This window comes from Hippocampus bargibanti, linkage group LG07 (assembly GCF_051943395.1).
Source record: "Hippocampus bargibanti isolate YZ-2025 linkage group LG07, ASM5194339v1, whole genome shotgun sequence".
Taxonomy (NCBI): domain Eukaryota; kingdom Metazoa; phylum Chordata; class Actinopteri; order Syngnathiformes; family Syngnathidae; genus Hippocampus; species Hippocampus bargibanti.
Window position 1 is genome coordinate 2533832 of NC_142740.1, and position 14742 is coordinate 2548573.

The 14742-nt window shown below is 39.0% G+C and overlaps 1 protein-coding gene across 1 annotated transcript in view; it reads right to left on the reverse strand.

The window, feature by feature from the left end:
* The window catches only part of cyfip1 (cytoplasmic FMR1 interacting protein 1), a 35863-nt gene that overhangs the window by 19796 nt on the left and 1325 nt on the right, over positions 1–14742 (reverse strand). The window contains exons 2-15 of the mRNA XM_088999849.1: positions 12571–12688; positions 12399–12488; positions 10837–10914; positions 10665–10766; positions 9052–9233; positions 6993–7089; positions 6784–6912; positions 5939–6043; positions 4439–4530; positions 4219–4336; positions 4003–4125; positions 2869–2994; positions 833–999; positions 228–375 (exon numbers count right to left, since the gene is read on the reverse strand). Of these exons, the coding sequence (XP_088855975.1) occupies positions 228–375; positions 833–999; positions 2869–2994; positions 4003–4125; positions 4219–4336; positions 4439–4530; positions 5939–6043; positions 6784–6912; positions 6993–7089; positions 9052–9233; positions 10665–10766; positions 10837–10914; positions 12399–12488; positions 12571–12687 (1674 nt within the window). The 5' untranslated portion in view covers position 12688. The remainder of the gene's footprint in view (positions 1–227; positions 376–832; positions 1000–2868; positions 2995–4002; positions 4126–4218; positions 4337–4438; positions 4531–5938; positions 6044–6783; positions 6913–6992; positions 7090–9051; positions 9234–10664; positions 10767–10836; positions 10915–12398; positions 12489–12570; positions 12689–14742) is intronic.

Consider the following 14742-nt stretch of genomic DNA (forward strand, 5'->3'; position numbering starts at 1 on the left):
TAAAATCCCAGAAAAATTATTAGCCAAAATTTTGAAAATTAGAAAAATCCCTGAGAAATTATTTGCCAAAATTTAGAAAATTAGAAAAATGCGTGGAAAATTATAAAATGATATGGAGGGCCTTGACTTTGACACTGTGGTGTAAAGGCTAATGCTAATGATACCGATAATGATAACAACAACGACAATAATAATAATAAGATAAAAACGACCATTAAATGTGTCACCTGAGTGCTGGAGGGTCCCACGGCCCGTCGAGGCACCTTGATGTCAAATCCGCCCTTAGGGTCCTTTTCCCCACGGAGGGCGGGGTCATTGTGGGGCTCACGGCCAGTCTCCCAGTCGCACACCGTCTTCCGGATGGCCTGGAGGACGCTGAGGAGGAGAATGTGAAGAAAAAAAAACATTATTTGGGGGCTCTTTAACTCATTCCCTGCCAGATGATGAGTAAAAATGTGTCCACTCAAGTGCCAGGGTTTTTGTCATTTTCACTCAAATTGCAGGACCCACGGAATATTGAGTTTTAGGACTACATAAACATTCAATGCGGCGTAAGAAACCTTAGACTATCTTCTTTCATCAGAAAAAAAAGAGTTAATTCCGAAGTTATGTGTCTGCTTGCATCTGTTGCAATATCACAACTGGGAACGGATTATTCTCATTTTAATGGTTTCCCATGGGAAATTCATTTTTGGGATACACACTTTTTGCTGTAAACACTCTGTCTGGGAACCTATTACGTTCGTATGACTGCAGATAGATACAGAGTGTCGATTCAAACATTTTATCCGAAGAAGCCTTTTGGATCTGCGATTCAGTTTCGGGTGTTCACCTCTGGATGACGTTCTTCTTCTTCTTGATGGCCTGGCGGAGGGGATCTCGCAACGTCACCTGCGAGAAATCCTGCAGGGCCGAGTAGATGGTGTGACGGATGGCGTGGTTGAACACGCTTTCCATGCGGCCCATCAGCACTTGGAGTCCCTTTATCATGGCGATCACCTGAAAATTTGAGGTATGAATGTTTCAGGTTTTTCAAAAACGTACAAGTACAGGTAACATCCGAGTTACGACCATCCGTACTTACGACCACGACCGCCAAACCCTCTTTTTTTTACATTTTTTTCATTCTACGGCTTGCACCGCAACTCGCAAACAGCCGGAAACGCGTACTACTATTTTGGCCAGCCAGCATGTCACACACTTGCACAGCAATCTACCTACGTGATTACACTCAATACAGTAGTTCACCCGCACAAAAAAAATCCTGTGACTGTAAAGTGTCCGTGAGAGTTTTGAAAGGCGCTTAGAAATGAAATGTATTACTATTATTATTACTATTATTATTACTATAATTGCTACTATAATTACGACTATTATTACTACTATTGCTACTACTAGTATTGCTACCACTATTGCGACAACTATTGCGACTCCTATTGCGACTAGTATCGCTACTAGTATTGTTACCACTATTGCGACTACTATTGCGACTACTATTGCTGCTAGTATTGCTTCTGCTATTACTATTATGACTATTACTACTACTATTATTATATTTTTATACTCTAGTACTGTACACTGCTTTTTTTTTTGCTTCGGCGTCCGAGCGTGTGTCGGGCGACCTCTTCTGGCCGTTAGCGGGGAGAGCGAAATGTTGTCTTAGTACTGTAATAATGCTGTACTCTTTAAGTACAGTGAGACCTCAACTTACGAACGTAATTGCTTCCCAGATAGAGTGTATAAGGCGAAAAGTGTGTATCTCAAAAATAAATTTCCCATAGGAAACCATTAAAATGGGAATAATCCATTCCCGGGTTTCCATAAAATATACTTTTCAACTAAATAAGCCTTAAAACTACACACAACATACCTTATTCTATGTATAATAAATGTGCAATTGTATTGTAATCAAAGAAATACACTGCATTGTATCATTAAGTCACTTTATTTACATTTGTGATGGTCATTTATGGTTTGATGGAATGGCGTTCGAGTTCGAAGGTCAAAGGGAATTGCTGTTTGGAAAGAGAGGCGCATTACATGATGACTGTAATTAAAGAAATAAACTGTGCTGTAAAATAAAGTTTTATTTACCTTTTTGATGGTCGTTGATGGCTTATGGAAGGAGAGTCACCTTCCATAAGGACTGTTGGTAACTTAACCTCTGGTGCTGTTCGGTTGTGTGCTTCCGCCGAAGATCACTCCACCAGCCGTGGTGGGTGTGTATTATGAAAATAGTGCTTATTATAAGGTTTAATTTTCATAAATTTGACGTTTGTAACACAAAAAGTTTGTAAGTTGAGGTGTTTGTAAGTTGAGGTCTCACTGTATAAGTGTTTTCGTCAACCCACTATATAAAATCTAACTATAAAATATAAATTGATAATATGAAAAATAAAATAATAAAAATGACACTAAAAGGTAAGTATAAAATTGATATATGATCTTTACAGTAAACAGTTTTGTATACAATACAGGTACAGTTATACAGTAATAAAAATCGGTAATATAACATAATATAACATGATAAAAATTACACTAAATGTGATAAAATTTATAAATGAACTGTAAACAGTTTGGTATGTAATAGTATTCAATAGAAAACGTTGCTTAAAAACAAATAGATTCACAACGTATACTAATCTGTCGTGTACACGTCACGTCGGCCATTTTGAATGGATTTCAATTTACAACCGTTTGACTTACAACCATTTTGTCGGAACTTGGATGTTACCTGTACTTTCAAGTACTTTCAAAAGAATGTGCTTATCCTGTGACTGTAAAGTGTCCTTGACAGTTTTGAAAGGCGCTTCGAAATAAAATGTATTATTATTATTGTTATTATTATTATTAATGTGATTGACCGACCTCCACCAGGGCAAACTTTTCTTCACTGGTGTAGTTGTATCGGGTGGCGCGCTCGTATTCCTCTGCATTGTCGGGGCATTCCTTGTTGGAGTATTTGTCCGTGGGATTAACCAGTTTCCAGGAGTACTGCAAAGAAAATTTTAGTTAGTGAAGTGTTAAAAGTACAGATTTTTAATCGATTTTTTTCCCATGATTTTTTTTTTTTTTTGCGGTACAAGAGCAAATCCAGGTGTGGAGAATTATGGCGGTGAGAGTTTTCTTATTCTTTCTAAAGGATGATGTCATACAATTTCCTCCCCCATAATAAATAAATGAATGAATGAATAAATGAATGAATGAATGAATGAATGAATGAATGAATGAATAAATAAATAAAATTGCTTTTAGGGCGCACCTTCAATGAATTACATTCTGACGCTGTTACGGTAAATTAAACAGTAGTCCAATCACAATAAAATAACACTCATAATAGTGCAAAGCAATAATAATAATATTAATAATAATAATAATAACAACTCTAAAGTAGGGATGTTAAACTCATTTTTTGCAGCGTCCCACATTGTGGTTACGGTTTCCACTCGGGGGCCGTGATGAATTTGGGGAAGCCATTAGAATGTTTCATCCGCTCCACATACAGTAAAGTCTCGTTATATCGATATCGGATATATCGATATTCCCGGTTATATCGATACTATTTCTATGCACGCACGGAGAAAATTACATGCAAAAAGGGTCGGATATATCGATAGTCCCGGTTATATCGATATTTTTTCGGACTCCCTTGAATATCGATATAATGAGACTTTACTGTATTACATCTCGAGCGCACAACAAATAAAAAGTCATCAAAGTAAAAAATAAGGACTGTTATTGTGGTTGACATTTAATTATAATACCATAGCACATTTATTATAGATAAAATGAGGTATATTTTGTGTAGTTTGAAGGCTTAGAAAATTAGAAAGTAGAAAATGATGTTTGATGGGGACCTGGGAACGGATTATTCTCATTTTAATGGTTTCCTATGGGAAATCATTTTTTGGGATACACACTTTTCGCCTTACACACTGTCTGGGAACCAATTAAGTTCGTAAGCCAAGGTATCACTATATTTCATTTTTATTTTAGACTCACCACTTCCATGACATGAGCGCTCCACTGCGAAAGGAGCTGCATCCCCTGCAGAGCCAAGTCAAAAAGTTTCCGGTACTCCGTATCCGTTTTCTGGGCCTCCTGACGACCCGAACCAGTCACCACCTAAGGAGGATCGGTGATCGGTTCATTTTCATCAGCTTCCGTAATCGGATTGAGACATTCCCAAGCGAGAAATAAACGTGAGTGAATCCTCACCTCGCTGTTGCTATAGCGCGCGAGCTCTGAGATGAAGCGCATGTGATCTTCACGGATTTGAATCATCTGCTCGCAGATGTTGTATTGGGGGCTGCTGGAGATGGACGTGCACGTCCACCTGCAACACAAACGAAGTTACGGAAGAGGCAGTTGAGAAATCATTGAAAAGTTATGTTTTTTTTCTCCCCAAAATGGCCGCACGTGGGTGCTTTCCACTCACCTGGATTTGTTCTCCTCGAAATGAGCGCTGGTTTTGATGTACCTGGACAACTCGATCTGCATGTCGCCAAAAAGTGGAACCACCTGTAGTTGCTGCGAACGAGACAATCCACGTTGAGTGAAGGCGCCGTAAATGTTATGTAAACTCATTCACTGCCATTCCTGAATTTGTTCAGGTTTTTTTTTTTTTTCATGCTTGGGTGCCGATAAAGCACGGGTCATAGCCTCTGGCAATGTTTTTTCATTTCCACAAGGAGCCCATATTTTTCCGTGTTAGCGCTTTGTTCCAGCTTCAGCTGTTGTTAAAGCGCTATATAAATCAATATATGTGTATTGTATTTTGTACAGCTGCCCCCATTTCAGGCTCAGATAACACCAGATCCATCTAATTTAGGAACTAACTTTTTTTCTGATTAAAGAAAAGAGTATAATGTTTCTTACTGAATTGAATGTTGATGCAGTCCTAAAACTACATAATAATAATAATAATAATAATAATAATAATAATAATAATAATAATAATAATAATAATAATAAATTTAATTTCTAAGCGCCTTTCAAAACTCTCAAGGACACTTTACAGTCACGGGATAAGAACTTTTTTTTTTGTTTGCGGGTGGGCAGCGGAAGTCATTCGCACCAGTGTTCACGTTACCCGGAAGTAACACAGCAGCAAAGTTATGAAAGGAAGAGGAAAGGAAAGAAAGAAGTAGAAAAACAAATTACAGGAGCTGCTGGAAAGGCAGCCACTCTCGCGGCGCCATCTTGAAGTAAAAAACAAAAACAAAAGAACTAAATAAATAATATGACAACACAAAGACATAGAGTCATTCATTCTTCAGCGCTTGCTGTACCCTCTATGTGACATGAAGCAGTTCTAGATGAAAGAGGAGAGGATTGAAGCATCCTTTTCAGCAGTGGCTCGGGGACGTCATGGTATATAAATCAATAGGTATGTATTCTATTGTATTTTGGAAAGCTGCCCCCATTTCAAGCTCAGATAACTCCAGACCATTATCATTTAGGAATTAACATGTTCTCTGATGAAATAAGAGAGTCTCAGGTTTGTAATGCTGCATTGACTGTTTATGTCGTCCTAAAACTCAATATTCTGTGGGATACAGCGTTAGGAACATTACACTCTCTTCTTTCATTTGAAAAAAAAAGTTATTTCCTAAATTATATGGGTCTGGTGTTATATGATCTTGAAATTAGGGTGGCTGTCCAAAATACAATACACATATATTGCTTGATATAGCGCCTTAACAGCAGCTGAAGTTGGAACAAAGCGCTAACATGGACAAAAGGGAAATGCTGCTCCCTTGTGGAAATGAAAAAAAAAAAAAAAACATTGCCGGAGGCTTTATCGGCACCCAAGCATGAAAAAACAAAAGCCGAACAAATTCGAGAATGGCAGTCTATGTGATATTTTCAATTCCCGAATAAATTTGTGAATGGCAGTGAATGAGTTAATGAATTATTTATGCTCCTTCATTTGTACCTTGAAAAATTTATCAATCTTGGTCAGGTTGATCCTCTTCTTGGCATCCAGCTTGTAGATGTTGCTGCTGTTTCCATCCATGAGGTACAAACCAAAGCCCATAACCTGAGAGAAAGGCGTGAAAAAAAGAGACGGTTCAATTCTGCCAACACAAAATACAGGCTTTCGCCATCTTGAGGAATACCTTGTAGATGTGATAATTTTATCTAGTTCCTCATCAATTGTGTTCTGTTTAGCCGGGTTGATAGTTCTTTGCATCAAGTGTACAGATGGCTTGATTGATGGGATATTTTAACCTTGCAGTCGACACTCTGCCTTTTGAACTATCAAAGTTGAAACTCTCTCACTGTCGTCTGCCTGTCTCTTTAAAGTTTAAATCACCTCCCCTCACTGCTTCCTTCTTGACCAATCACGTGGCTTTAACCGATGACTGGGGGCGGGGAATAGAGGACAAAAGCAGTCGGCTGCCATTTTGTTGTTAGAAGAACGAGCTCGTTCGCGAACGACACATCACTCATTGAGGCAGCTCCGTGTGTATCCCGAGAAATAGTTCGTATGCCAAGGTAAAATGTTCATAAATTTTACGTTGGTAAACCGAAAAGTTCGTAAGCCAAGGGGTTCGTAAACTGAGGTATCACTGTACTTTTGGATGCACTCATTTTTGCCTTAAAGTGTTTATCGGTTTGAAATAAGTAGGATTTTTGCGTTGCCAAAGGACTCGTCGTAGTTTTTCAGAAACCCCTACAATGTAAGGTACTGCTACTCCTCTCCCTTTAGTATCTTCAGAATGTTTGGTTTCATCTATGGACAGTTGTGCTATCTTAACGACTTTCCCCATGACTTACTTTGAGCAGCATGTGCTTCTCGCCGGGAGTCAGGTACATCTTATTGTCGTAATATTCCACGCACAGGTTGACGATGTCGGCTAGTAGTTCCTCGTAGCCGTTGATAACCTCCAGCTGCTGCTGCAAAGACTGCCGGTGTGGCGCAAAAAAAATAAAAGACATTTTAAAAATGGAGATTCGTGTCATCCCGAAAGATGCTGGAGGCCAACCTGAGTGATTTTGTTGTGGTTGGCCAGGAACATGGACAAATTCTGGGATTCCTGAATGGAGGATGGCTCAGACATTTTTCGGAGAAACTGAGCAGCGCTGTTGGGCAGAAAAGAAGAAGGATCTTGTTTTAAAATACAGTAAAGTCTCGTTATATCGATATTCAAGGGAGTCCGAAAAAATATCGATATAACCGGGACTATCGATATATCCGACCCTGTTTGCATGTAATTTTCTCCGTGCGTGCATAGAAATAGTATCGATATAACCGGGACTATCGATATATCCGATATCGATATAACGAGACTTTACTGTAATCTCACCGAATATTTTTTTTTATTCATTAATTGTTAATTAACTCATTCACTGCCAGACGAGGTGCAAAAATGTGTCCACTCCGGTGCCAGGGTTTTTGTCATTTTCACTCAAATTGCAGGACCCACAGAAGATTGAGTTTTAGGACTACAGAAACATTCAATTCAGCGTAAGAAACCTTACATTCTCTTCTTTCATCAGAAAAAAAAAAAAAACAATTAATTCCTAAGTGATTATGGATCTGGAGTTATGCGAGATTGAAATGGGGGCAGCTGTACAAAAGGCAAATGCTGCCCCCTCGTGGTAGGGAAACAAACATCGCCAGAGGTCTGACCAGCGCTTAACACTCCACCCTACAAGAAAAACCAAAACCCGAACAAATTCGGGAATGGCGCTCCACGTCATATTTTCAATTAGAGTTAATTAACTAGATATTTCATTATTTGATTAATTTATTATTAATTAATTCAACCATTTAATTATGTATTTTTTGTTTGGTGTCATGGTCTGATTACACACAAAATATAGAAATACCTCGACGATAGTAATCAATATTCAGATGCTCCCCTACTTACGAACATTCGAGTTATGAACAACGGTACATTGTACGGTAAATTGTAGTAACATATGTAGTATTCTCTGCAGTTGTACATAACTTTATAGAGCATATATTTTATTTTTAATTTTGATTTTTCAGTACAAATCAATACGCGTTACTTATACAAGCCTTAAACATACTTATATAAACCTGAAACATACTTATATAAGCCATAAACATACATCTAGCTAGCTATCTATGAGCTAACTATTAGCTAACTAGCTTTGTATCTGAGTTACTTCCAGGTTCATTGAACGCTGGCGCGTGTGCCTGCCGCTGCTCACCCACAGAAAAACTGTAAAGTGACTTTGAGAGTTTTGAAAGGCACTCATAAATAAAATATTATTATTATTATATTTATATTTGGTTTTATTTTATTGTATAGCTATCTGGCTGGTTATCTAGCTGGCTATTTATTAGCTATCTGGCTATCTATTAGCTGGCCAGCTAGCTTTCTATCCATTTGAGTTACTTCCGGGTTGAGTGAACGCTGGCGTGTGTGGCTACCGCTGCTCACCCACAGAAAAACTTATCCTGTGACTGTAAAGTGACCTTGAGAGTTTTGAAAGGCATTTATACATTAAATTATATATGTATTATATTATTATTATTATTACATACAAAATATAGCACTGAAGCAACTTACGAACTAATTCACCTTACGAACGACCATTCGGAACGTATCTCGTTCGTAAATTGGGGAGTACGTCTGTACTTCTGTGGAATTGATATCAAATAGTTTATAAATTCAAGGTCATTCAAGGTTTTATTGCACTGGCGAGTGACAAAAGTTATTTTAATGCAAATCGGGAAATCATTGGCAGCCATTTTTTTCCGGATGTAAACATTCCGTTTAACTCTGGAAACAATTCAAATGTAATTTTGTACATTTTTAAATGTGTTTTCTATTTCGGAAAAGCCGCATATTTTTCAGTATCGCTTATTTACAGTAAAGTGTCGTTATATCGATATTCAAGGGAGTCCGAAAAAATATCGATATAACCGGGACTATCGATATATCCGACCCCGCGCGCATGTAATTTTCTCCGTGCGTGCATAGAAATAGTATCGATATAACCGGGACTATCGATATATCCGATATCGATATAACCAGACTTTACTGTATTTAGTCGTTCGTTTGCTCTTACCGCTTATAAGCCGAGTGGTCGTTCTTGACGCTGCACTTCATGTTCTTCAGCTCATCCAGGACGGCAAACATGTTGATGAATTTCCCCAGCGTGAGCAAATAGGCCTCGGACACAAAATCTTTACGGCGCTCGGTGTGACAAAGGCGGCGCACTTCGCCGCAGAAGCGATCGATGGCGGTGCGCTACAGAAAAAAAAAAAAAAAAAGAGACGTTTGCATATCGTTTAAAGGCTCCTCCGGACAAGTTGCGTCTATAATTTTGTCAAATCACTCCAAATGACTTTTACTGAGCGTATTTTACAAAGATTCCACCGTATATAGCTATATTTTACGTTTGAAGACTTGCGCTGAATATTCAGGAAGTCTTGTTTTTGAGTTGATGACCATCCCCTAAGTGACGTCACGGAGGGAACGCCCCTGACCGAGAAAGCGACACGCAATGCATTTTGGGTCCGTTTTTTCATCTGAAAACACTGTGTTGATCGCGAAATTAGAATAAAGACTAATCCAAATCCAATCCAAATAAATAACGCGATGGTGAATCGTTGTGTGTCGCAGCTAATTGCGGTAAAGTCAAAGTCAGCATTATTGTCAAATATGCTAATATGCATGACATACAGTACAGATGAAATTACTGTCGTCTGTGACCCAGCGTGCAAGGCACTTATAACGACTAACAAACATAATAAACACGAAAACGCCAATTTGCACGCATAAAGAAGGTGTAAGTTGACACAAATTCCCATCGGACAAATCAGCCCATGTCCAACGGGCTTGTACGCCATCTTGTGCCATTTTCTGGGCACTACATTGGAGTCCAGACGGCTCGAAGTGATACGGAAGGACTTCTTTAATCGATTGCAAACATTTATACTTTCCTCTTCAGAACTATTTGAATCATATTCATAACCGGGTGAGTAACAAGAAAGCATCTTCTCCGAATTTGAAGCCATTGTTTTCATTCTAGACCAAGGCAAGATCCTGGCGTGATGTCACGAACAAGGGGGCGGGACCTTCTGAAACTCGCAGAAGAGGGCGACAAAGCTCCGTGTAAGGAATTAATCAGCCTGTGGAAACGGGATGATTAATTCCTCACACAGAGCTTTGTCGCCATTTCTCAAAATGGAGCTTGGGCGCCATCTTGTGCATTTTCTGGGACGCTACATTGGAGTCCAAAAAGCTCGAATTGATCCGGAAGGACTTCTTTAATCGATTGCAAACATGTATGCTTTCCTCTTCAGAACTATTTGAATCATATTCATAACTGGATGAGTAACAAGAAAGCATATTCTCCAAATATGAACTCTCTGAAGCCATTGTTTTGATTCTGGAGCAAGGCTGTGTGTGACCAATAGTGATGTCACGCACAAAGGGGCGGGACTTTATGAATCTGCCCAGTTTTCGAGCTCATTTTGTAACAGTTTTGGGACACTTTAAGTCATTTTTATTGGTGTTTTGCATTTGACTAAAAATAGCCTGCGTGTTTTGGGTATTTTAGATGTTATAAAGCGTTTTTCTGATGTCAGTTACGAAACGAAAAAATGGGTGTCGGTTGTCCTTTAAATAGCGGTGCAGCCTCATTATATTAATAGACATTAAAGCGGCGTCATCTACCTGAAAGTACATAAAATTCATCAGCTTGGTGACTTCGGGCTCTAGCACCTCCACCGTCTTCTCGTAGATTTCCACTCGGTTGGGCTGCTCGTTGCATTTCACCTGCAGCAGGAAGAGCGACGAGTGAGTGAAGGAAAGCAAGGGTTGGATTACGATTCCTCGTGATTTTAACCTGCGGGATTGCGCGTGAGCAGCTTCTCCAGGTGTACAGCATGACGGCGTATTCCTGACCCTCCTCCAGCATCTCATTCTACGGCCAGAGACAAATAGACGGCAAGAAAACATGAAGACAGCAATTGTGAAAGCCAGATTTTTTCATTAACTCATTGATTGCCAAACGATGTGCAAAAATGTGTCTACTCCAGTGCCAGGGTTTTTGTCATTTTCACTTAAATTGCACAGAATATTGAGTTTTAGGATGACATCAACGTTCAATTTAGCCTAAGAAACCTTAGACTTTTGTTGACAAGGTTAACAAATGTAAAAAATAAGCTAGCTATTTATTGTCAGATGCAAAATAAATAAATACACTTAACAGGGTTTTGGAATCAAGACGCTCATGATATCTATTCGCTAGCACGTGGCTATCTATTCGCTAGCGAATACGTCGATAGCTATTTTCTAGCTAGCTATTAGCTATCTATTCGCTAGCTATTCGCTAGCCATTAGCGATCTATTCGCTATCTATTCACTAGCTATTAGCTATCTATTCGCTAGCCATTAGCGATCTATTCGCTATCTATTCACTCGCTATTAGCTATCTATTTGCTAGCTAATAGCTATCTATTCACTAGCTATTAGCGATCTATTCGCTAGCTATTAGCTATCTATTCGCTAGCCATTAGCCATCTATTCACTAGCTATTAGCTATCTATTCGCTAGCTATTAGCTATCTATATGAGTGACTTCGGGGTTGAGTGAACGCTGACGCATGTGGCTGCCGCTGCTCACCCGCAGAAAAAATATCCTGTGACTGAAAAGTGACCTTGAGAGATTTGAAAGGCGCTTAGAAATGAAATGTATTATTATTATTATTATTATTATTATTATTATTATTATTATCATTATTATTATTATTACATACAAAATACAGCACTGAAGCAACTTACGAATAAATTCACCTTACGAACGATTTCGTTCGTAAGTTGGAGAGCGTCTGTACCTCTGTTGAATTGATGTAAGATAGTTTATAAAGTAAAGATCATGTTTTATTGCATTTTTATTATTATAAATTAACCCGTTCACTGCCATTCACAAATTTTTCGGGAATTGAAAAAGCATGAGTTGGAGCGCCATTCCCAAATTTGTTTGGATATTTTTTTTCATGCTTGGGTGCCAATAAAGCACTGGCCAGACCTCTGGCAATGTTTATCCTGTCCACATGTAATATCCAACTTACGAGCAGCTCAATTTACAACCAGTTCAACTTACAACCAGCTCAACTTACAACCAGCTCAACTTATAACTAGCTCAACTTACGACCACCCGTACTTACGACCATGACCTCCAGACGCTATTTTAAAAATGTTTAATTCTACGCCTGGCAGTCATTTAGCCTCTGAGTCTCTATTCAACATTTTACATCAATATTCGGATTTCTTTGTAACGTTTTGTCAACCTATTTGAATGTTTTTGTCATGCTTTTACATTTTTGCAACTCAGGGTGGGGTGGGGGGAGAGGCGATGTAATTAAAATGTACAAATGTGGTGTTACACGTGGTGAATTGAACGCACCATGCCGGAGTGGACGGTGGCCTGCTCGATGTATCGGGCGATGCCCGTGACGAAGGCGTTGCGGTCTTCAAAGTTTGTGTCAAAGTTGGGCTGTGAGAGGAAGGACGCAACAAGTCGGTTAAGAGATTCAAGACCATTAAAATCATTTTTCCACGGATGGGGGGGGGCTGACCTGGTACATGACCGATGAAGGCAAAGGCTCGATGCACGGCTGCTGGTCAGGCAACGGCAGCTCCTCCAGAAGGTCCACGTTGGAGAGGGCATCTTCCAAGGTGACGGTGGAAGTCATGCTGTTTGAAAAGGTTTCATAAAAATTGGCAACGCGTTATGAATTTGGACGAGCAGGCAGAGACGATAGAAATTACACGCGATGGTGTTATGACAACAAATTTGTAGCGGTATTTTTTTCAGAATGTGTGAAACTGTCACGGTTTGTGAGGTGGTGATGGCAAAAAGCAGGCAGGAGGGAGCAGGAAGTTGTTTGACAAATTGTATTAAAATAAAAGTCAGCAGGAACAAAATGTAAAACATCAAAATCATCTGAATGGAAAAAAATACAAAGTAGCAAAAGAAGACCAAAAGTAAAAGTCCGCCAAGGTTAAACAAACACGTGCACAACAAGCAGCAAACAATGAACCGACAACGGATGGTCGTGCCGGGTGTCCTTTTAAGTGTCAGTGATTAAAACAACCAGCACCTGCGAGGCTGCCGGCAGGGCTGACGTCGCTACCCGTTGGTCGCCAACCAGATCATGACAGAAACAAGTTGATATAGGTTTTGTATTTTTCAATAGGGTTACTTTTTAAGACATTTTAGCTTTTATTTTTCAAATTCATTATTTTAATGAGCTCTTGGAATGGGTTTGCAAATATTTTTTGGGGGGTGGTGACTTGCTTTTGTTTTGTTTGTATTTATTTTGTTTTTTTTTGTATTTTTTTCAGAATCAGAATACCTTTATTCGTCCCGCAATTGGGAAATTTGCAGTCAGGGGCATTCCAGATGTGACGTCACGTCAGGCATCGTCATCAACTTGAAAACAAGACTTCATGAATATTCAACGAGAGTTGTAAAACGTCAAATATAGCTATATGCAGGTGAATCTTTGCAAAATGTGCTCGGTCTAAGTCATTTGAAGTGACTTTACAAATTATGGACGTAACTTGTACGAAGGTGTCGGTTGTCCTTTAAAGTTTGACCAAACTTGCTCGCAACAAGCGACCAGACAAGGAAGTGCAACTAAAATTCACGGGACGGAAAGAAGCCACTTCTGCTCCGATATCGGACTTTTTATTTTCAATGTGCTTGAACAAGCTCTCCCTCTTGTTTCTATTTATAATTTTATTTTATTTATTGCATTCTATTTGTGATTGTATTTTATTTATTCTAGTACCTATGCTTGTCTGTGACTGTAAAGTGTCCTTGAGAGCTTTGAAAGGCGCTTAAAATGTAATGTATTATTATTATTATTATTATTATTATTATTATAAGTCAGGAACATGGAAAAATAAATAACCTCAAAGTGTCTCCTCTGATAAAAGTGATAAAGCTCTGGAGGTTTTAGTCCCGCCGCCACACCGTAAGAGGCTTATTACTTACTTACAGTGGCCTAAAGTGGGTGACGCAGGCGGCCCAGAAGCATGCAACATTCACCATTTAATGACCCCCTCGACTATATCAATGTCTTTGTGACATCACAGAGGGCACAATGACATGAATAAACGCAATCAACGCAAGCGCTAAGTAGCACTGATTGCACAAAAAAGTGAAATGTAAAAATATGGGAGATGCTACACAATAAATCTAAAATAAAGCAAAAATACTCATCATGGATACGGCCAGTGCAGGCGGGGTTATGTTGTTTTACATTTTTTAAAAGGTACCGCCGGAGTCAACATTCCATTTCCTGTTCTATGGTTATCAACACACATTTCAACTTCTGTAAAATGACAGCAATGCATTACGGAACTTCCTGCCAGTTGATGTTAGAAGGATTCTCGCTGGTGAAGATTAGCTCATTTAAGACCCTCCTCTTATAATGTGTCTATAAAATCTTTTTTCCTCTGGACTATATATTTTTTCAACTATGGTACTGTATTTTTAGTTAAATGTACAAACCACTAAAGCAGGGGCCTGCAACTGAAGGCTCCTGAGCATCATTTGCCTTTTTTTCCCCCACCCCCACCGCCTTCTATAGTAGTTACTGCATTTGGCAGAACACAACAAAGTACTTTTCTGTGTAGCTCTTTCTCGTTTCTATTTATAATTGTATTTTATTTATTGTATTCTATTTGTGATTGTATTTTATTTATTATAGTACCTATGCTTGTCTGTGACTGTAAAGTGT